Source organism: Podarcis vaucheri (assembly GCF_965113315.1).
Source record: "Podarcis vaucheri genome assembly, chromosome: 8".
NCBI classification, from domain to species: Eukaryota; Metazoa; Chordata; class Lepidosauria; order Squamata; family Lacertidae; genus Podarcis; species Podarcis vaucheri.
In genome coordinates, this window is record NC_138766.1 from 2,957,188 (window position 1) to 2,979,775 (window position 22,588).

General features: G+C 45.7%; 1 protein-coding gene and 2 long non-coding RNA genes across 3 annotated transcripts; 2 read left to right on the forward strand and 1 right to left on the reverse strand.

The window, feature by feature from the left end:
- Positions 1-450: 450 nt before the first annotated feature.
- Positions 451-4,510, forward strand: CD93 (CD93 molecule). The gene has a single exon (XM_082234451.1). It carries the CDS (start codon positions 1,582-1,584, stop codon positions 3,334-3,336), a length of 1,755 nt encoding a protein of 584 aa, XP_082090577.1. The 5' UTR covers positions 451-1,581; the 3' UTR covers positions 3,337-4,510.
- A 1,251-nt stretch (positions 4,511-5,761) lies between these two features.
- Positions 5,762-12,750, forward strand: LOC309538892. Its single transcript, XR_014222467.1, has 2 exons — positions 5,762-6,958; positions 12,308-12,750. It is a non-coding gene; the product is annotated as an uncharacterized lncRNA (long non-coding RNA).
- Positions 12,751-18,276: 5,526 nt separating this feature from the next.
- Positions 18,277-22,440, reverse strand: LOC309538854. Its single transcript, XR_014222399.1, has 3 exons — positions 22,349-22,440; positions 19,561-20,709; positions 18,277-18,733 (listed from the first exon to the last, which is right to left on the reverse strand). It is a non-coding gene; the product is annotated as an uncharacterized lncRNA (long non-coding RNA).
- Between the last annotated feature and the right edge of the window lie 148 nt (positions 22,441-22,588).

Sequence of the window (22,588 nt, forward strand, 5' to 3'; positions counted from 1 at the left end):
TCTGTGCTTAATTTTTATGTTGTTATCACTATGAGAATGGGGAATTCGTGGAAGGGAAATAGGGTCAACCTTAGAAAAAGTTTTTTGTTTGTTTGTTTTTTATAAATGATTAAGGTACATAAGTTAAAAGTTGATATACAAACTGAACTAAATATAACAATGAATTATAAATATAATAACAAAATAAGGTTAAGAAATTAGAGATAAGAACTTGTTGGATAAATATTTGGATTTGGAATACAAGAAGGGGAGGTGAGGGGAAGTCGTGGAAAGAAGTTATTGAAAATGGGACTTTAAAGGTTGAATTCTTTTGTTTTTTTCTTTTTTCTTTTTGATTTTCTGTACTATTGGAAACTCTAATAAATATTACTTTAAAAGAAAGAAAGAAATAAAGCATAAGCCTGTTATGAAGACAACTTGCTATAGGAAGAGGAAAAATTTAGGCTGAATCATATGCAAACTCTGGGCTCATCCAGAGGTCCTTTTGTGCTGCACTTTCTGGGCTCAGATCCGTGCTTTAAAGCCGTGTGTGTGTGTGTGTGTGTGTGTTTAATCCTGGTGCTTTCCCTGGGAAAACACATGTCTTATTGCGGTAAATGACAATCTACAGAAAACCCAGTTGCCATTTGCTCCAATTCAGTTGGTGTTTTCCCCAAGAAATTGGCAAGACAATCAAAAAACCCTGCTCAGATATGGAGTTTTAAAGCCCAGACCTGTGCCTAGAAATGCAGTCCAAAAGGAAGTTAGATGAGCCCTTACTAGGGAATAAACACAATTAAATTACACTTACCTCTGAATAAACATGCATATGATTGCCCTATATGTATATAATTCATACATTAGTTTACTCATTCAAAATTAGATTTACAAAATTCCTTTTGGCTGATAGGCTGATACACTAAACCAGTTGCACTCAACAGAAATTTAGGCCTATCAACTTTATCTGAATCAGGCCTTTATGCATGTAGTAGTTGGTTTAGAAGTTGGCTGTCTTTAAAGCTTAGACATTCCCATGACCCATTTTCTATTTCAGGGCTTCTGTGCCTATTTATAGATAACAAAAAATGTGAGATTAATATTGTGAGGGAGCTATGCAGAACAGTATGGCAACTTATCTCCAGATCACATGATTAAAAATAAAATTACAGTGGTGGCTTGACAAACCCAAGGCCCTATTTGGATTGTTTGGAAGCTCGAGGATGTTTCACTACTATAAAAATAGGAAGAGAAGGAGTATTCCAGCAAGATTCTCACACGAAGTGAAAAGGCTAGGTTAAAAATAAAAAAGCAGAAAGAGGGTATAAAAAGAAGGATGCATCCAATAATGATAGGTTAAACCAAATGGTCTAACAAGGTCTGCCATGAACAATAACCCTTTTCTCAGGAAACTCAAGTCTCCGGTGATAAATAAGAATCACAACAAGACAGGATGCATATGGACCCAGCTGCTGAGCCGAAGGGATATGGGAGGCAAACAATCTGTGATCCATTGTCTTAGCATGTCCTTTGCAAGACTTATTTGTGCAATTTGAGCTTGCAAGGGGAAGATCACGAAGTTCACAGCTCCTTTGCTCCGCAAAGATGGAGATTCTCCTCCGCATCTTTTGGCAAGGGCTGCTTTTGGGACTGATGGTCCAGCCCAGCAAAACGGGGGAGGTCCTGTGTTCTGGCACTGCTTGCTACACACTCCACTTTGGGAGGCACAGCTGGATGGAGGCTCAGCGAAAGTGCGAAGACAATGGGGGCAACCTGATGACTGTGAAGAGCCAAGAGGAGGCATCGCTGGCCTGGCAGCTGCTGGACAAGATGCCCAAGGAGGGAGCTGGCACAGACGTGAAGGTAAGACTGTGGATCGGGCTCCATCGGGAGATGGGCAAATGCTACCAGCAGCATCAGCCACTGAAGGGCTTCAGCTGGGTGAAAGGAGGCGAGGACACCAAGTACTCTAATTGGGAACGGGAGCCCCTTGGAACATGCACAACCAAGAGGTGTGTGACCCTTCAGAGGGCTCCTTCCTCACTTCAGGAACTGGCCTGGGTAGACAGCCACTGCAGTAGTTCAGCTGTCGGGATGTCTGGCTACTTGTGCAAGTTCAGCTTCCAGGGGATGTGCCGCCCGCTTGTTTTGGCGGGGCCAGGTGTTGCCAGATACACCACCCCTTTTGGCATAGCCACTGCTTCCCTTGTTGCTGTGCCTCTTGGCTCCACCGCTGAAGTGGCATGTGGTCCTCAGAGGGAGGAGGTGGCGAACGACTTCCTCATGTGCAAGCCACACTCTAACAGCAACACCTCGGAATGGAGCAGCCCAGGCCCCTTCTGTGCTTCACCCACTTTGGGCTGCAGCTACAGCAACGGGGGCTGCGAACACAAGTGCCTGGACTTGGGCAGGGGCTTGTTCCAGTGTGCTTGCCACGCCGGATACCAGCTTGCAGCAGACCGCCTTTCCTGCGTCTTCGTGGACTATTGCAGCTCCAGCCCATGCCAAGGACAGTGCCTGCCACGCCCAGGCAGCTTCGAATGCCTCTGCCCTCAGGGTTACATGTTGGCTGATGATGGGCTGCACTGTGTGGATGTGGACGAATGCAGTGCTTCCCAAAGCCCGTGTGGACAGATCTGTGTTAACACGATGGGCAGCTTCACCTGCCTTTGTAAACCAGGCTATAAGCCTGCCAGTCCTGATGGCCAGGAATGCCAGGACATCGATGAGTGTGCCAGGGACATGCCATGTGAGCAGCTTTGTGTAAATACGCACGGCTCCTTCCTCTGCTCCTGCTACCCAGGCTACCAGCTGGAGGGTATCAATAGCTCTTCTTGTCTCGATGTGGATGAGTGCCTGGAAGAGCCTTGTGAACATATGTGCATCAACCAGCTGGGCAGCTATCAGTGCTCCTGCAGACCAGGCTGGACTTTGGCAGACAATGAGATCTCCTGTGTCCCTGATGTCATAGGCAGGGCCCCCGTCCTCCCCACCCATGGAGAGAAAGAACTGAGAAGGCCAGCTAACATCCATCCTTCTTCAGAGACACCAACCTTGCTGCCTCAGTCTTCAATTCAAGCTGAACTAGAAGGATCTCAGGATTTTACCACCCACCCAAGTGTGCTGAGCACACCACTAGGTGCTGAAAATCAGGCTGGAGACATGATAGACCATGACAGTGGCAGCTCCAAGCAGCTCCTATATTATATCTTGGGTGGCATCGCTATTTTGCTACTGTTGGCGCTTGCCCTGTCCTTGCTGACCTACAGGAAAATGAAGGCCAAGAAAAGCAATAAGAAATCGACAAGTGCTGCTGATAATTACTCTTGGGTGCCAGATCAGGGGGAGACCAGGGCGTGACACTGTGTTTCTGTTGTGGCTGTCATTCTTGAGATGGAGGCAGGGAGGAAAGAGAAGATCTCTCTCTCTCTCTCTCTCTCTCTCTCTCTCTCTCTCTCTGTGTGTGTATAAAATGGTGCAAGAACAAAAATGCATATATGGGGAAACGTACAACAGCAACATTCTTACTGGGCCATCTGAAACTCTAAGCGTTCAGGCAGAAGTAGGATTTTAAGAGCAACCACGGCAGGCTCTGCACTTGTCGAATAATTCTAGCTAAGCATTTCACTTTAGAGAGATACGCAGCAGCAAGCTGAATGCTGGATCAACTTGACCTCACCAGCTTCTGGTACCTTGATTATTATTATTTTTAAAGAGCAACACATAGAATCGTAGCATCATAGAACAGGGACCCTTCTGTACATTTCTTGATATGTATATGCCCATCTATCACTTACTCCCCTGCTTCCAAATCAAAACATTTAGGAACAATGGTTGCAAAATTACTCCAGGGATTGGAGGAAGGAGACCTGTGGGTGATGTGATAGGTGCTTGCCCATAGGTATCTTTTCACGATGTGCTTTTTCTTATTCAAGCAGAATTACTCTAAAAGCCTTGCAGAGACAGATCAGCAGAGGATCCTCAAACTGTCTCCACAACTCTTAAACCATTGCTTCTATTTCACCCTAAGTTAACAAACTTGTGACCCACCCTTAGGATACCCTATAAGGCTTGACTTTGACTAGAATTAGATGAATCAAAATCCTATAACTATAGTTTAAGCAGCCTGTGAATTAGGTTTGAATAAGTTAAAATCAAAGCAGGACCACAAGAAGATTAAGAAACACATTTAGACTGCCCTGCAGTCTCTGCCATTCTGCATTCTATCCAAAGCATTTAGGATAGGCTGAAACATTCCTTGGAGATGACTGGGACTCCCACTGTAGGTGCAGAATCTGTGACAGCCTGGGGTCTTCTTCAGTATCAAAGCTAGGATGTTCTTGGGAACCTCTCTGGGCTGCTTCAGGGACCATGTTGTCATAATAAGGACCAATATAATAAGGACCATGACTGGGTACAAAGAGGGAAGTAGTTCTGGGGAATACCAACAGAAGATTGAAACCTAGGGAAGCAGCCATTGTGAGATTAATTGTAGTAAATGTTCAGTGCTGAGTAAACTTTGTTTTTGTTCATGCTTCAGTTTCCTGTTGCATCATTTTATGAAGTCTGTAGAAGCAAATATTACTGTTGAGTTTCTTTTATTTTTATATTTAATTTTGGATTTGCAGCATTAATTATTCTTTAATAATAAGCCCATCAACAACCTGCTTAATGTACTCTAGGGATGGGGGTGGTGGTATCCAAGGTATGAAGCGATGTTCAGACCTTCAGAATCATCCAGGTCTGAACAATCCAGGTCATTACAGGGACAATGAGAAAGATTTTCCACCCCACTTTATTAATGCATGTACAGCCTGGGTGAGTCTGAAGGTCTGACCATGGTCTTATTGTGCAGGCTTTGACAAATGGCACAAAGCTTTGTTAAATATTTTAAATGCCACACAGATGTAATCCCGACCCCCTTTTGTATTACGTGTGTGAAAAGATCATTTTTACTGCTGTTGTTTTTGTCACATTTATATCTCTTTGTATGACAATACAAATCTTTTCAACCTAGATTTTGAAAAGCAGCTTAGTTTGGGGGTTGCAAAGCTGCTTACAGTTTTCTTTTTCTATCTTGAAATATTTTTACAGAACATGTTTATGGGTTACTTAAAAAAACTGGTCATATATAGAATTTCAGAGAAATAGATGGTAATAGTAAAGGCAAAGGGACCCCTGACCATTAGGTCCAGTCGTGACCCACTCAGCGGTTGCGGCGCCCATCTCACTTTATTGGCCGAGGGAGCCGGCATACAGCTTCCGGGTCATGTGGCCAGCATGACTAAGCCGCTTCTGGCAAACCAGGGCAGCACATGGAAACGCCGTTTACCTTCCTGCCGGAGCAGTACCCATTTATCTACTTGCACTTTGACATGCTTTCAAACTGCTAGGTTGGCAGGAGCAGGGACCGAGCAACGGGAGCTCACCCCGTCGCGGGGATTCGAACCACCAACCTTCTGATCAGCAAGTCCTAGGCTCTGTGGTTTAACCCACAGCGCCACCCACGTCCCTATAGATGGTAATAAAGGTAAAGGTAAAGGTACCCCTGCCCGTACGGGCCAGTCTTGACAGACTCTGGGGTTGTGCGCTCATCTCGCTCTAGAGGCTGTGAGCCGTCGCCGTCCGAAGACACTTCTTGGTCACTATAAAGCGGTCCCTATTTATCTACTTGCACTTTGACATGCTTTCGAACTGCTAGGTGGGCAGGAGCTGGGACCGAACGATGGGAGCTCACCCGCCGCGGGGATTCAAACCGCTGACCATGCGATCGGCAAGCCCTAGGCGCTGAGGTTTTACCCACAAGCGCCACCCGTGTCCCATATAGATGGTTATACCACTCTTTAATTTCACCAATGAGTACTAGGCATGTGATCTATAAGGTCCAAATGGAGAGGATATACATAAACATTTGAGTGGGGAAAACTAATCGTGAACATCCTCACAGTGCTCCTGCAAAAAAATATTTGCAGCCACAGGTATTTTTATGTTTTTGTCAATAATTGCATTTGACACTGGGGCCCTATTCAGTAATAGCTGTTTTGGTGCCTGGACAGCTTACCCTCCCAGGTCTTCCCATGGAAAGCCATTTCTATAAATAATATTTCTATCAGTAATTTATTTACTGAAATATTCATAAAGCCAAGTGAGCATTAGTATAATGGGATTTATGTTTTACCATTAAATCTACATGGTCAATGTTTTTGTCAGCAATGTTATATGCACTGGGCAAAATTAAGCACTTCAAATGCCACTTGATTTCTACTGCAGATAATTAAACACATGCTTAACTTGTTTATCAGAATCCATTAAACTGACTTCATGTGGCTTGGATCATTGCCATTCAGCTGCTTAAGGTGTGTTTAGCACAATAAAGTTTCTAATGGCCCACCAGCTACATCCTGTTTCTTACTGTGTATAGGAAAACGTTTTCTTGCTGTTTTTCCTCTCTGTTGGCCCTATTGTGAAATCAAGAAAGTATTAAGGAAATGTTATGACTCTTAATGTCTTAAAGGGGTACCATTACCTTATTTGTGTATAACTGCCAATATTGTGCTTTGGCAAAACAGAATATGAAAACACTCCCCATTATAGCTTAAATCAGATGCTTGGGTTATAGCACATAAATAAAAAATTAAAAGATGTACTTATGAACTTTTCTAGGAAGTGGGACATGCTGATTTAGAATCATGACATTCAGGATGTCCTTTTCATAAACTTGCTTTGTATCTTCTTATCATTTTAATTCTATTATTGTTTAATTACCTTTAACTATTACCTTTCTATGTTTTTAGGTTTCTGGGTTTTATCTTCTTTCTTTTTTGTGTGGGTTCTGGGGGAAAACACAGGATGTTATTATCCCTATGATTATTATTCACAACAACTGAGCCAATGATGGACATGTTTCAGTGCTCCAGGCACAGGTGAAGGTGTCCCCTCCATGATATAGCCTACAGTTGGCACTCCAAGTGGGGGCCCATAGGTATGGAGACCTAGAGGCAAAGTCCTATGCCCTTTTAAAATGTGGAGGGTTTTGGGATGTTGGACTGAAAATAAGTGGTGTTAGTAATAAGATCAATAAGAATATGTAAATTTGTATTGATAGTGATGGAAATTATATTTTGACTATAGTTTAAGATGTTGAGTAAGGTTAAATGACAGAGGGTAAGGATTTGCTGAACTAAATATGTGAATTGGAATACAAAAAGGGAGGTGTGAGGAGGTCAAGAAACTAGTGAACAAAATATAATATATGGAGATACAGTTTTTCTTTTTTCTTTCTTTTTCTGGGTGTGCTTATTGGTGTTTGCTATAATATTTTTTTCTTTTTTGTCTTTTTACTGAATATATTTTGATCTGCATTTCCCCCCCTCTTTATTGCTGTATGTATTTTATGTTTAAAACTTGTTTAAAATTTGTTGATTAAACCTTAATAAATATTATTAGAAAAAAAATAGAATAAAATGTGGAGGGTTTTTTGGGGGGGGGGCATTATTGGGTTGCTGTTTCTATTTTGATTATGCATTTTGTGGTTTTATATTTTGATTTTATTCTGTGAACTACCCCTTCCATTTCTGAAATGCAGTGCAATGAAGAATCTGTGGCTCTGCAGATGTTGCCACTTGCCAGACTACAGTTCCCACCCCCTCTGGCCATGGACTATGTTGCTTGATAGGAGCTGCAAGTCTGTTAACATCTGTTTTTTTAAAAAATGATATTTATTAAAAGTTTAACAATTACAAAAAAAGAAAGAGAAAAAAGAACAATAAAAAGTTACAATACATCAAAAAATAAAATATAAAGCAGAATAAAAAAAGAATACAGCACAACAATAATAAAAAACAAAAAACAAAAACATTTAAAGACAAAAACATTTAAAAACACATCCAGTATTTCCATATTATTGTCTTTTATTTACTTATTTCATCGACCTCCTCACACCTCCCTTTTTTGTATTCTAATTCAATTTAGCTATTTCAGCAAATCCTTTCCATCTTACTCAATCTTTGTTCTATAATTTACCTTAACCCAATCTGACCTTATATTTTACACTTTGGCCCATTAACAATCCATTTTTACTTAATTCTTTATAACATTTCTGCTAAAACCATGTAACTTCATTCCAGCATCCTTCTAACATTCATTAGTTTTGCTATATTTTTGTAAATATACTTTAAATTTTTTCCAATCTTCTTCCACTGACTCTTCTCCCTGGTCTCGGATTCTGCCAGTCATTTCCGCCAGTTCCATGTAGTCCATCAGCTTCATCTGCCATTCTTCCCTGGTGGGTAGATCTTGTGTCTTCCAGTGCTTTGCAATAAGTATTATTGCTGCTGTTGTGGCATACATGAAAAAAGTTCTATCCTTCTTTGGCACCAATTGGCCGACCATGCCCAGGAGAAAGGCCTCTGGTTTCTTCAGAAAGGTATATTTAAATACCTTTTTCATTTCATTATAGATCATCTCCCAGAATGCCTTAATCTTTGGGCATGCCCACCAAAGGTGAAAGAATGTACCTTCAGTTTCATTACATTTCCAGCATTTATTATCGGGCAAATGGTAAATTTTTGCAAGCTTGACTGATGTTATGTACCACCTGTAAATCATTTTCATTAAATTCTTTTTTAAGGCATTACATGCCGTAAACTTCATACCAGTGGTCCATAACTGTTCCCAGTCAGCCATCATAATATTATGTCCAACATCTTGTGCCCATTTAATCATAGCGGATTTCACCGTTTCATCTTGAGTATTCCATTTCAACAGCAAGTTATACATTCTTGACAAATTCTTGACTTTAGGATCTAACAATTCTGTTTCCAATTTTGATTTTTCCACCTGAAAGCCTATTTTTTTGTCCAAGTTATATGCCTCCATTATTTGATAATAATGGAGTCAATCTCGCACTCTATTTTTTAATTTTTCAAAACTCTGCAGTTTTAGTCTATCTCCCTCTTTGCAAGTCTGTTAACATCTGGAGGGACCATAGCAGGACCCCCTAGATCTCTCAGAGGGTACAGTTCTTTACTTTGGTTCCTGATAACATTCTTATTTATGGTACGCTCAAGGATTTAGGGTGTGCAACCTTTTTCAATTCCAGCATTGTGGTCCACAGTGTAACCTGGATATCGTAGTTTGTGTTGAGGAAATTCCAGAATCTGTTTCCTGGAGTCCCTGACACTCTCTCTCTCTCTCTCTCTCTCTCTCTCTCTCTCTCTCTCTCTGTGTTCCTTCTGCTCAGCAAAGGGATTCTCCCCTTCTATATATTCCTCATCTAGACTCTAATCTACTCTAGACTCTATTCTCTAGTTTATCTCGAATCTATCTCGAATCTCCTGGAAGATTCTTGCACTGGTGGGGGGCTATCCAGATGTTGCTACTCATCCCCAAATGGTCAGGGATGATAGGAATTGTAGTTCAGCAACATCTGGAGGGCCACGGGCCCATCACACACCTAGCAGCATCTCAAGGGAAGTTGGCACAGTATAAGGGCCTATCAGCAGTTAGCCTTGAGAAAGGCCCGTGGCATTGGTGGCCAGACTGTGGATCTCCCTCCTGATTCACGTTCACCTGATCTCCACGCTGCTTCCCAGGTTCAGCCCATCCCATCTTATCAGCATTTGCATTTTAGCTGTTTTTGATGCTACCGATTCTTGGGTGACACCTGGCTTGAGAGCAGTACATGTGAAAAGGATCTAGGAGTCTTGGTTGACCACAAACTTGACATGACCCAACAGTGTGACGCGGCAGCTAAAAAAGCCAATGCAATTCTGGGCTGCATCAATAGGAGTATAGCATCTAGATCAAGGGAAGTAATAGTGCCACTGTATTCTGCTCTGGTCAGACCACACCTGGAGTACTGTGTCCAGTTCTGGGCACCACAGTTCAAGAAGGACACTGACAAACTGGAACGTGTCCAGAGGAGGGCAACCAAAATGGTCAAAGGCCTGGAAACGATGCCTTATGAGGAACGGCTAAGGGAGCTGGGCATGTTTAGCCTGGAGAAGAGGAGGTTAAGGGGTGATATGATAGCCATGTTCAAATATATAAAAGGATGTCACATAGAGGAGGGAGAAAGGTTGTTTTCTGCTGCTCCAGAGAAGCGGACACGGAGCAATGGATCCAAACTACAAGAAAGAAGATTCCACCTAAACATTCGGAAGAACTTCCTGACAGTAAGAGCTTTTTGACAGTGGAATTTGCTGCCAAGGAGTGTGGTGGAGTCTCCTACTTTGGAGGTCTTTAAGCAGAGGCTTGACAACCATATGTCAGGAGTGCTCTGATGGTGTTTCCTGCTTGGCAGGGGGTTGGACTCGATGGCCCTTGTGGTCTCTTCCAACTCTATGATTCTATGATTCCCCTGAATTAGAGGTGATTTTTTTAAATGATTGGCATCACCCCCTAAAATGACACATCCTACTGAGCTCTTCAGTATAATAGGGTTAATATTGTCCACAAAATTGTAGAACCCAGCCCCTGCAATGCAGGAATCTTTCACCCAACACGGGGCTCATCCTCTACCAGCTGAGCTATCTCAGCAGTCATAATTCACAATTGCACATTGTGAAATATGGTGGGGTAAAACACTAATTATTCCAACTGAATGAGAAATTTGGCTCTGCATCACCAGATTCTTTGTTGTTTAAACTTCAAATGAGCATTCACCAGTGATTCATCTCCATCTATATTAGCAAATTTACATCTTGCATCACTATTTGGCTTTTGCTTTGGAAATTTTTGTTGTGGGTTGGGTTTTGTTCCTCCCTCCCCAAGGTGCCAACCTTTCTAAGAAAAGCCAGAAACATTCCAGAATAATAGCCATCCTGCTTGAACTTATTGTTGGTAATTGGAAAAGAAGAAACACAGCCTCTAGCTATATATTATTCCAGATGCATGCTTGGAGGGGTAAATATGTATCTGGAACCCTATGTGAAGGATTGGGGAGGAGTACAGTGGGAAAGTGGTGAGTAGGGAAAGGGTTAAGCGCCCGCTTTCCTGCAAAACTGATTCTCTCAACCTGTGTTTCAACATGCACATTTGCATATAATGTGTACTTTAGTCCTAAGAATCAGGGAATTGTAGCGCTGGAAGGAACCCTGATGGTCATCTATTCCAAGCCCCTGCAGTTGATCCTTGTGGGGATGGAACCTGCAGCCTTGGTGTTAACAGCACCACGCTCTAACTAAAGATGCCCAGTAGGGATTGCCCTCCATGCTTTGGTGTCCTGGAGGACAGCAGCACCCACTTATCAAGGGCTCATAGTCACCCTTTGAGAGTCCAAAAAACTAGGGCCAATCCTGGTAGTGCAAAACAGCAGAAAACGTGACCAAGAAAATCCTGAAATCTCTACCACCTGTTCCAAATTTGTGCAATTCTCATGTAACTTTTGACTGTCCAAATTCTAATGGCTTTCTCCCTTACTTATGTTGAGAATGTGATGTTTAGTTGCGAACAGCATTTTATAGATTGCATTTTTATGCTATGAATTTCCTTGGGATCAATGGATGGAAAGCGGTATAGAAATTTAATAAAGAAAACAAACAAACTTCTGTCTGGGTGTTTCCCATGTGATGGCAGGAAGCAATCGTGAGGATCAGATGCTTGATGTAGTTATTCCAACACCAAGACGCCCAACACCAGGGCTTGGCAATGACGGCAAGGAAATTAACTTGCCAGGTTCGTACAAATGCTTCCAACACACATTTGAAGAGGCTTGAAAATCCTTGATGGCGGTCCCTGAAACATTTAAAATGTGTGTTCTTTCTGCTGACGTCAAAAAACAATACATTTTGTGTACCCTTCTCATTCCTCCTACTAATCACAGCCCACCCACCCCTTGCTGAACTCACAGCTTCTACAGCTCAGGTGCCTAGGAGGGGGGGGGGTGTGTGGACTGTGCCACATTTTAGTCAGTGACATGGAAAGAAAAAGCTGGTCTTCTAAAAGAAGAAGGGCGAGATCCCTAAAAGCCAAATCTGACCAAAATATTTTCTTCCCACTGACAACACAAGAAAAGTGATTTATCTCGGATTCCTGAGTATGCGTAAAATACAAATACAAAGATTGTGGCAAGGGGAAAGTGAGAGGAAGGAGAGTAAGAAGAACACTGTCTGTGTTTACTAGCACAGATTTCTGAATAGTCACAGCAACTGATACCCCATGTATACATACATACAAATATGCAAAGAAGGACCCAGTGGGCTGGACCCAAAGGCTTGGGCCTGGGGCAGGGAGCGGTGGTAGGGGAAAGAAGTGTGCAGACAGACACACAAGATCTCTATCTCAGGTGTGACCAGTGGATCACCAAGTTTTATCTGATTTGTACCTTTAGGTGGAAGAATAATTCCTGGAAGCTCCCCTGACTCATCCCTTCAGCTGATATGGAGGTTAGTCTCACCTTCAGTATCAGACTGTGCCAAGGGATAAGGGTGGAATGAAATTATCTCCTTAAACCCATCTTAATAAGATATTATAGGATTACCCAAACACAACCAATATATCATTTTTATTGCTTATTTGATTGATTTTGTTCTCTGCTGTGTATTAACTGGAAGATCCCTCACTTTACCTCTTGGCTAAAATCCTGCCTGCGTACTCCTAATTCCAAATAAGACACGTGTGTATGGGAAGACTCAGCAATTGGTGGAGCACCAGCATAAAGGAATTCTGAAAATGGAGCAGTGGAGAACATCAACTAAGAATGGCTCTTCGTGTATCCTTGCTATGTATTTTTTTAAAAAACATTTTTATTAAAGATTTTCTTGGTTTACAAAAGTACATGCCTTGTCTCTTTTTTCACGTTGTACAGTCTTTCTTACAAATCAGTTACATTTGTTGTGAGACATTAGTGTTGAGTACAGGATAAGGTTGGGGAAGAAGGGGTGGGAGGAGGGGTGGTGTGGTGAGGCTTTGGATCGTGTCCGTGTGGGGTTTTGTGTCAGGGTCAACTGGGTGGGTTCTCTTTCTATTTGTTTATTACATTATCTTGGTAGTGAGAGGCATTGGGGGGGCAGGGTGTGGTTGGCTGTCTGTGGTTGGACGCAGTGGGGTTTGTTTGCATTTTTCGGGGGGAAGGGCTTGTTGGGTCAGGTAAACCAGATTGATTTGTATACTGTCGGTGGATTCTTGTCGTTGCCTTGCTGGGAAGTGTATGTGATAAAGGGGAGCGATAATGAGGTGAAGGCGTCCTCTTCTATTTGTCCCCATGTCATAAGGCCCTCTGCCTGGTTCCCTGTAACCTCACGTCTCACAGTGAGGGAACCACCAGAAACCTCAGATTTAGCAAAGTTTACAAATGTGTTCTTTAGTTAGGGTGGTTGGTGTGTTTATGGGGTCTGGTGTCGTGACCATCAGGTCATCTGTGAAGAGCCCTTAGTTTGTAGGTTTTACCTTTCACTTCCACACCCTTGATATCTGGGTTTGATTGGAGTCAGATTGCTAGGAGTTCCAGGGCCAAGATGAATAGGAAGGAAGACAGTGGGCATCCTTGTTTTGTGCCTCTTTGGATTGCTATGGTATTGGAGCCCATATTGTTAATTCTGCATTTTGCGGAGGCTTGGGAGTAAATTTGTTTGAGGGGTTGTAGGAAGTTGGGGCCAAATTTCATATTAGTTAATACTGCTAATAGATATTTCCATTCTAAGCAATCAAAGGCTTTAAGGATGTCTAGGGACATGATCGTCAGTAGGAATTTGGTTGTTTTGCTGTGTTCTGTCAGATTCAGTAGTTTCCTAATGGGGTTTGTTATGCTGCGACCAGGGACAAAGCCGGCCTGATCCCGGCGTGATTAGTTTGTATAGGAAGATTTTTAGGCGGTTAGGATTGATGTGACTATCTTATAGTCTTAGTTTATCAATGAGATTGGGCAGTGTGATTCTGTTTTGAGGCTATCTTTGAGTGGTTTTGGGATAGATACTATTTTGGAAGAGGTCCAGGTTTGGGGGATATCATTAAATAGGCAGGTCATGTAAGGCATCAGGGTTTCTTTGAATTTTTTTTTGTAGAATTCTGCTGTATAGCCATCCAGGCCTGGGGCTTTGCATGGTTTCAGGTTTTTGAGTACCATCTCTATTTCCTCTGGGGTGAGAGGGCAGTTAAGGTTGACATGGTCAGCCTGGTTAGGAATCTTCTGATTTCCTGTTCAGGTGGGTTGTGGGAGGTGTATGGATTGGCATGAAATTCAGCAAATTCTGAGGTTATTTCTTTGATGGAGGATGTTTTGTTACTTTTTTAGTGACACAGTGTCTTCTTGCTTTGAGTGATCCCCCCCCCCGCATCTGTTTGCTAATAGTTGGGAGTTCTTCCCTCCTTATTTGTAAAAGCGTTATTTAGAATATAGGGTGTTAATCATATTGTTTTACTGATTTCTAGAGAGTCACTTTCCCTTCTTTTTTGTTCTATGAGTTTAAGGAGTTTTTTGGCTCCTGTTTGTTTGAAGTGTGATGAGAGGGTCATAATGTCTTGTTCTAATTGACCAATTTTTGAGGTTTGTTTTTTAATAGATGCCCTCTCCTTTATGCAGGCTCCTCTGGTGACCACTTTCATTGTGTCCCAGAGGAGGGGAGTTGTTATGTCGCCCACATCATTATCCTTAAATTGTTTTGGAGAGTTTTCAAGAGACTCTCTTTAGCTAGTTGGTTTGTGGTTAGGATGGGGCTGAAGGACCATGATAACATAGTTGGTGCGTCCTCTCCTATTTTCAGGATAGCTTCTACTGGGGTGTGGTCTGTGATTTTAAAGTTACCAATGTTTGCTGTGTCTACCAGGAGGCTCAGGCCTTGTGTGAGCAGAATGCTATCCAGTCTGGACACTGTGCTGCGGCATCCAGACTGGAATGTGTGGCCCACCTCCCCAGTTGTCACATTGGGCACCCTGATGGCAGTGGTGGCGGCAGCAGTCTTGGCAGCGCAGGGACCAGCCAGTTGGTGCTGGCAGTCCTCAGAAGCTCTGCACGGCCATCCTTGCTATGTATCTATGTATTGGATACAAGAAAAAAGAGATATGCTGCTGGTGCAGCTATATCTCTCTCGAATTCTACAATTTTGTAGTCGGGGCACCTTCAGCAGTCCTGTTGTCTCTTGGTGTCTATAATTCTTTGCCTAACTGTATCTTTTGCCTGGCCCAAGCCCAGGCTCAGAAGGGCTTGAGGGGCAAAACCCAGTTTCCGGAGGGTGTTCAGGACTGCAGTCTGCCATCCTGACTGGAACTGGTTGCAAAGGATCAGTGGAGCTATACCACGGGGGAGCAGTTTCAGTGACAGCCATTTATAGATTGATGTTAGACTGATGTGAGCCTCCACTCTCATCATCCTCATTTCTAGTCTGATCCATGCGTTTGATACGCATTTGGGGACTTGTAGGAGGGCTCTAAGGAATTTGGATTGCACTCTCAAGGGGGGAGAAAGCAGAGGATGGCAGGCCCATAAAGGAGCTGTGCCAACATTTTGGCCTTGTATAATTTTAGGGCCGCAGGGACAAAAAAGCCCCCTTGGGTTCTAAAAAAATTGAGGATACAATTTGCTGTTTCCCCCCCAGAGCTTCCGATGGAATTTATGTGTAGTTTATTGGATCCTGAAGCCTGGGCCACCATTCCTAAATACTTAGAGTTTGAGACTTGTTCTAGTTTATGGCCTTGGAGTTCCCAGCTTCTAAACTTTGGCTTTTCCCCAAAAGCGAGAATCTTGGTCTTTTGGTAGCTTATATTAAGACATTCCATTTCACAGTAGGCTGCAAGCTTTCTTAATGCTCTTTTGAGCCCAATGGGGGTTCTGGATAGAATTACCGCATCATCAGCGTAAAGCAAAACCGAAATATGCCGATTTGCTAGCTTCGGGGGGTGGAATTCTGGATTATTGAGAGTGGTTACTGAGTTATTGAAATAAAAACTAAATAGTAGGGGGGGCAGAGGTTCTATTTAATTATCACCACTGAGAGAATGACTTCTCATAAAAATAACAGTGAGGATAACAGAGGCTTTGTACTCATGTTGCTCCTCCATGCCCAGGTACGGTTTCAGGTTAGCCAAAACCAAGAAGCCTTTTATGGGACCATAAAGACCACAGTAGAAAATGATTAAAGCATTAGCCTTGGTCAGACTGTGGCAAATATAGACAGTGGACAATTGTTGCTGTCTATATGAAGAATTAGAGGGACGCGGGTGGTGCTGTGGGCATAGGCGCCGACTCCATGGGGCCTGAGGGGGCTCGAGCCCCCTCAAAAAATTTTTTGGGGGGGCTCAGCCCCCCCAATAATCTCGGGCGCCCTTCCAGCAGAGCGCCGCCGCCGTCCCCCGCCTCCTCCCCACCTGCTCCCTCGCCAGCCAGCCAGCCGCCCTAGTCGGAGAGCCCCGGCCGTCCCCCGCGAGATTAGGGAATCCCCGGGGGCGGGGGCTCCTACCTCGCTGCTTCGCAGCACCACCGCCACTGCCAAGGCACTGCCGGGGGGAATTTCCTTCCTCCTGGCGGTTTCAGCGGTTTAGGGCTGGAGCGGAGGGGGCTCGCCCTCTCTTCTCCGGCTAGCCCCACGTTTCCCGCATATCAGCTGTTCCGGAGCTGATTAATAGGCGCAGCACGCTCTCCCCTATTCGCTCACGAGGAGGCGGTGCCACTTTATTTGCATATTCATGAGCTTATTTATTATTCATGAGCTTTCCCGGGCCCCCCAATATTTTTTATAAGTCCGCGTCCCTGGCTGTGGGTAAAACCTCAGCGCCTAGGACTTGCCGATTGCATGGTCGGCGGTTCGAATCCCCGCGGCGGGGTGAGCTCCTGTTGCTCGGTCCCTGCTCCTGCCCACCTAGCAGTTCAAAAGCACCCCTAAGTGCAAGCAGATAAATAGGTACCGCTTTATAGCGGGAAGGTAAACGGCGTTCCCGTGTGCTGCTCTGGTGCCGGTTCGCCAGAGCAGCTTCGTCACGCTGGCCACGTGACCCAGAAGTGTCTGCAGACAGCGCTGGCTCCCGGCCTCTAGAGTGAGATGAGCGCACAACCCTAGAGTCGGACACGACTGGCCCATACGGGCAGGGGTACCTTTACCTTTATATGAAGAATTGGTGCTTGGTGGTGCCAAGACTGAGGCTGTAAAAGACACCCCCCCATAAATGCAGTGGACTCCCTCCCAGCATCCAGAGAATGAAAGCAAGAGACGTAGGAAGCAGAAGCTTGATGGCATTAACTGCTAAGTGTAGGGGAAACTGGCCACATGGCACTCTTCCTGTCTAGACATCTACTGGAAAGAGGGTTCTGCAGTGAGAACCCTTCTAACTGTCTAAAATGCTACAGGAAAGGAATGAATATATGAGCTGCATATACATTTAAAGCACCCCCCCCCGCAAGAATCCTGGGACCCATTGTCTACCCTCTCGCAGTACCTCACAATTCCCAGCCCCAGTGGAGGAACTGGACTTTAAACGTGCTTTAAAAGTATGGCATGTGCAGTCTTGGACTTAGATGTGCCATGGGATTATTCAGCATTTTATCTAACAGCACTGCTCTCTGTCCTGGTGAGATGCCAGTTCCCTCTCGGGTGTTGACTGCTTGCTTGCGCTTTTGGGAGGAGTGCTCGCTCCTTGGCAGTCCTTGCAGCTCCTATGAATCACTCCAGACCACCTCGCCCTTGGAGACGGAGGGGGGATTCCGAAACTTCAAAATTCTTTTTCTTTCTAAAGGTCTACAAACTGACGCAGGCAGCTGTTTCTCCTACTGAGAGTGTCATGCTCCTATGAACAGCATCTTACAAAAAGCACCATTTACTCAGAGGGTGCCATGAGGCATCTTGGGAGGCAAAAAAGCATCTCTGCCATTGCACAAGAGGGGACTGAGGGCAAATGTGACAAGCTCCACAGCTGCTGCTGCTGCTGCAGAGGCTCTGGCAATGAGAAACACCGGGGGTGGAATTACATTTAGCATTAATATCACAGCCACCAGCTGCAGCATTAAGAGCCAACATGAAGCCAAGTGGCTGTATTGTGCAAGACTTTCTCTTGAAAGTGTTACTTCAGGCAGCAATTATGTTTGTTGCAACTCTCCTGATGCTTGCTGTAAGATGTACACATGTAATACTCCCTAGATCATGAGACTCTTAATCTCAGGGTCGTTAGGCAAATGATTCCTGCATTGCCAGGGGTTATACCAGATGACCCTTGTGACCCCTTCCAACTTTACAATGCTATGATCCTATGTGCAAATGAATATACGCATCCCCAAACATGCAGGGAGAGAACTCAGAAATGCACATTTCCCCTTCAAACTTTTATGAGAACATTGACGCGGCAACACTCACCGTTACCACGACAAACACAATGTGTAATGTAATGTTGTGTAATGGATGAAGTATTTCTCTGGATTCCCTTTTACAAGATTGCATCTGACAATGAAGGACACATACGGTAGCTATTCTGTGCACCAGAACTTGGTCTGTACTGTGGTGCGTATGCACTTCCCTCACTAATAAGAGGAGCTCTGATGGATCAGGCCAGAATCCTGTTCTCACTGCAGCCACCCAGATGCCTGTGCGAAGCCCACAAGCCGGACACGGAAGCATGCAGCCTCAGATCCCGGAGGGGGTGTAAAACTGTAATGAGTAATAGCCATTGATAGCCTCATCCTCTCTGGACTTGTTTCAACCCCTTTTTAAGCCGCCCGTCTTTCTGCATCTTGCAGTAGTGACTTCGATAGTTTAACTATGCACTGTGTTAAGTTCTTCCTTTTGTCTGTCCCGAATCCTCCAATATTCAGCTTCAATGGGTGGCCCGACTTCCACTACAGTGGTGCCTCGCAAGACGAAATTAATTCGTTCCGCAAGTCTCTTCGTCTTGCGAGTTTTTCGTCTTGCGATGCACGGTTTCCCATAGGAATGCATTGAAAATCAATTAATGCGTTCCTCGGGAAACCGCCTTCAGACCAGGTCCGGGGACAGTCTGTCCCCGGACCTCTTCTGAAGGCTGGGGGAGGGGGGGACAAGGGCTTTTCTTCCCACCCCCAGCATTTAAAAAAACCCCGGGACAGCGGAGGACTTCTCCGCTGTCCGGGCGATCTTAAAATGCTGGCGGGCGGCATTTTAAAGTCGCCCCAGGACAGCGGAGGACTTCTCCGCTGTCTGGGGCGATTTAAAAGCCCCTGGGAAGGCAGGCAGGGGGGACAAAGACTTTCGCCCCCCTGCCCGCCTTCAGAAGGTGTTCCCACCCCCCGCCCCGCTTCGGAGCAGCGTTCCGAAGCGGGGTGGCTGGGGCAGGCGTTCCTGCCTCCCGCCCCGCTTCGGAGCAGCGTTCCGAAGCCGGGCGGTGGGGGCAGGTGTTCCCTCCCCCCTGCCCGGCTTCGGAGCACCGGGAGAAGCGATCTCCCCGCAGCCCCTTGCTTCAAAAGAGGTCCGGGGGCAGCGGGAAGCGCTTCCCGCTGTCCCCGGACCTGGGGCTGCGGGGAGAAGATTGCTTCTCCCCGCCGCCCCTTGCTTCAAAAGAGAAGACCCGCTGTCGTTTTGCGAAGCAAGCCCATAGGGAAATTCGTCTTGCGAGGCAACTCGAAAACGAAAAAACCTTTCGTTTTGCGAGTTTTTCGTCTCGCGAGGCGTTCGTCTTGCGGGGTACCACTGTATTATGAAGGACAAATAGACAACAACTCTCCAGCCACTTTTCTCATGCTGTATATAAACGCCTTCCTCTGCCCCAGCTGCAACAAAACATGTCAGGCGGCAGACGCTGCAACCTTCCAGCGGCTTGACCTCACCCCCAAAGGTGCGCTCCTCCACTGTCTCCTGAGACAGACAGATGCCAGCACACATAATTTGATACATCTCACCATGCCCTGCCTCTTACTTACTTTTTCTCTAAACGAAAAACCCCCAAATGTTGTAATTTTTCCTTGTAGGGGAAACAGTCAGCGTATGCTCTCTACTGCATCCCATTTCCACTAGCAGAAAACCTTTCTGGCACATGCCCCACATATCAAGTCTTCCCTAGCATCAACTGCACTTCTCCCTCTTGTTGCCTTGCTGTGCTTCTACGTCTGACCTTGTGCTCAGGCCTTCCTCTGTTTTGTAGTCAAGTCTATGGGCTTTGCTGCTCCCATTCATCCAAGAGCATCAGGGGTCACCCTGTGATACTATCAGACCGGCCCAGTTCCATTTGCCTTCCTCGTGTGATGTGTCCGGTTATCACCTGTGATGTTCTCTGACTCCCTTTTCAAAAGCTACTGAAAAGGGAACACAGGATGCCAACCACCAATTTTCCATGGTCAAAATGCAAATGACTCTACATCCCATTTCTTTAAATGCAGCTGTGATAGTCTTTAGCATTTCGTACATTTAACGCCCATGACTGCCCCCCGGGAATCCTTGGCTCTGAAGTGTCTTCTGTGGGGAGTCACTACCAGCTGTTACTGGCAGCTGCATTCCAGGACCCCTCCCTCACTGTCACCCCAAATATATCTCCTTCTCTACTTCCTGTTCCCACAAGAGTCTTGGCTGCTGCTGGGAAGTCATTGCAAAATGCCCAAGGTCCTTCCTTAGTAACAGGCCAGGAAAGTGATTGATGAGATTCCAGCTCAGGGTCATCTCTGTTGTTTACTCTCCCATCAGCTCCCGGTGGAAGTGGGGAAGCAGGGCCCAGCCGGCAGCCTCTTCCATGCAGGACCGCTCGTGGTTAATGCAAGGGAGCTGAGCCAGCAAGATCCAAAGCGATTTTATGAGTTCCACTGCAATGTTCTTGTTGATGGATGCAGTTTGGGACTGTGCATTTCCACTGGGGACATAAAAGTGGGTTATAAGCTGAATGAATGAGTGATATATTTATAGTATCTATATACTGCTTTTCAGACAGACCTTACAAAGTGGTTCATGCAAGGTTGTTATAAGAATAAGCATCTTCTTTTTTAAAAAAAAAAAAGTTACAGGAAAATGGAAAAGAGCCTTAAAAAAATCTGTTACTGCTTCTTCTCCATTTCCCAGGGCAAGGTGGTCCCACAAATGCCCCTGTGATGGCAGATGGGGGGAGGCAGGGGCCACTCTGGAAGGTGGCAGCAATTTCCTAAGTTTCTTTCTTTTGCACTTCCATATATTTCCCATGGGACGCGGGTGGCACTGTGGGTTAAACCACAGAGCCTAGGACTTGCCTTTCAGAAGGTCGGCGGTTCGAATCCCCGCGACGGGGTGAGCTCCTGTTGCTCGGTCCCTGCTCCTGCCAAATTAGCAGTTCAAAAGCACATCTAAGTGGAAGTAGATCAACAGGTACCTCTCTGGCGGGAAGATAAACAGTGTTTCCGTGCGCTGCTCTGGTTCGCCAGAAGCAGCTGAGTCATGCTGGCCACATGACCCAGAAGCTGTGCACCGGCTCCCTCGGCCCGTAAAGCGAGATGAGTGCCGCAACCCCAGATTCGGCCACGACTGGACCTAATGGTCAGGGGTCCCTTTACCCTTTACATTTCCCATAACTGACCTGAGTGAGCTGGTGTTATGCGGCAGCAAAGAGACTGATCTCCCCAGTACCCAACCTGTTCTGTCATGAACTCAGAAGATGGCCTTTGGCAACGCACGTTCTATCCCATCCCACCGGAAAATTGGGAATAGTAATATTGCCTAGTTCTTGTGCTATATCTGCCTCATGGCCTGTGCCCTGTCTCAAGTGCTGTTCCTGGTCATGTTTTGAGAGACAGAGATATATGAAGTACAACCAAATCCATTCTGTTAAGCAGCCTTTTTGAAAAGGAAAGTGGTATGATCGGTCCACTCACTGCTTCAGAAGTCAGAACACCGTTTCAAGAGATTAAAAGCAGCAGCAGCAGAACCTCCCTAGCGGACAGGTGAGGTAACCTCTGTTGAGAGCATACACACATTACATATACAAGCAAGACCTGATGTTGTATACTGGCTCATCCAAACATGCCTTTGTGCTGCCTTTCCCTGTCCAAGCAGTTTATTCTTTTGCCTGGCCTTTCCCCACAAAACCCCACTCTTTGCTGCTGAATCAAAACAAACAGCAATCCATGGAAAAACTGAATTGCCCTTTGTTCCTATTCAGTGTTAAAGAGGTTTTCCAGGGGACGGGGCAGACCTGATCTTTCAAATTTCAGTGGTGCTCTGAGCCAGGCCAAAATTGGGCATCCCTGCCTTTCGCCTTCTGTTCTGTGCCTGCCCTAGGCCATGGTTGCAACGCCCTGCAGCCCCTCCCTCAGCTCAGCACACAGTCCGGCGCCCCTGAATCCACCTCGGCTTGGAAATCAGTGAGGCAAAAAACCACAAACAAAAAACTCCGAGCTACAGACTGGGAAAGTGCGGGCCTGCGCTTAAGAAGGGTGGACGGCTCCCAAGGTTGTACATGTGGCGCAATGGATAGGGAGCGCAAGAGAAGCAGAGTGCGCGCTGCCACCCGCAGCCAGGCTCACTTATCTCGCGCGCTTCCCCACTGGAACGCAAACACGTGTTGAGCGGCCGCCCCTCGCGGAACTCCCCGCTGCCGGTCCGGGCTGCACGTGTGCCAGGGATGAGGCGTCTCTTCGGGCCGCTCGGGGTCTCCGTGAGGAGGGCGGGTCGGGCGCGGCGGGGAAGCGGGAGCCGGGGGCGGAGGGCGCGGCCGGGGCGCGCTCTTCGGCGGCCCTTCCTCCGCAGCCGGGAGCCCCGCCTTC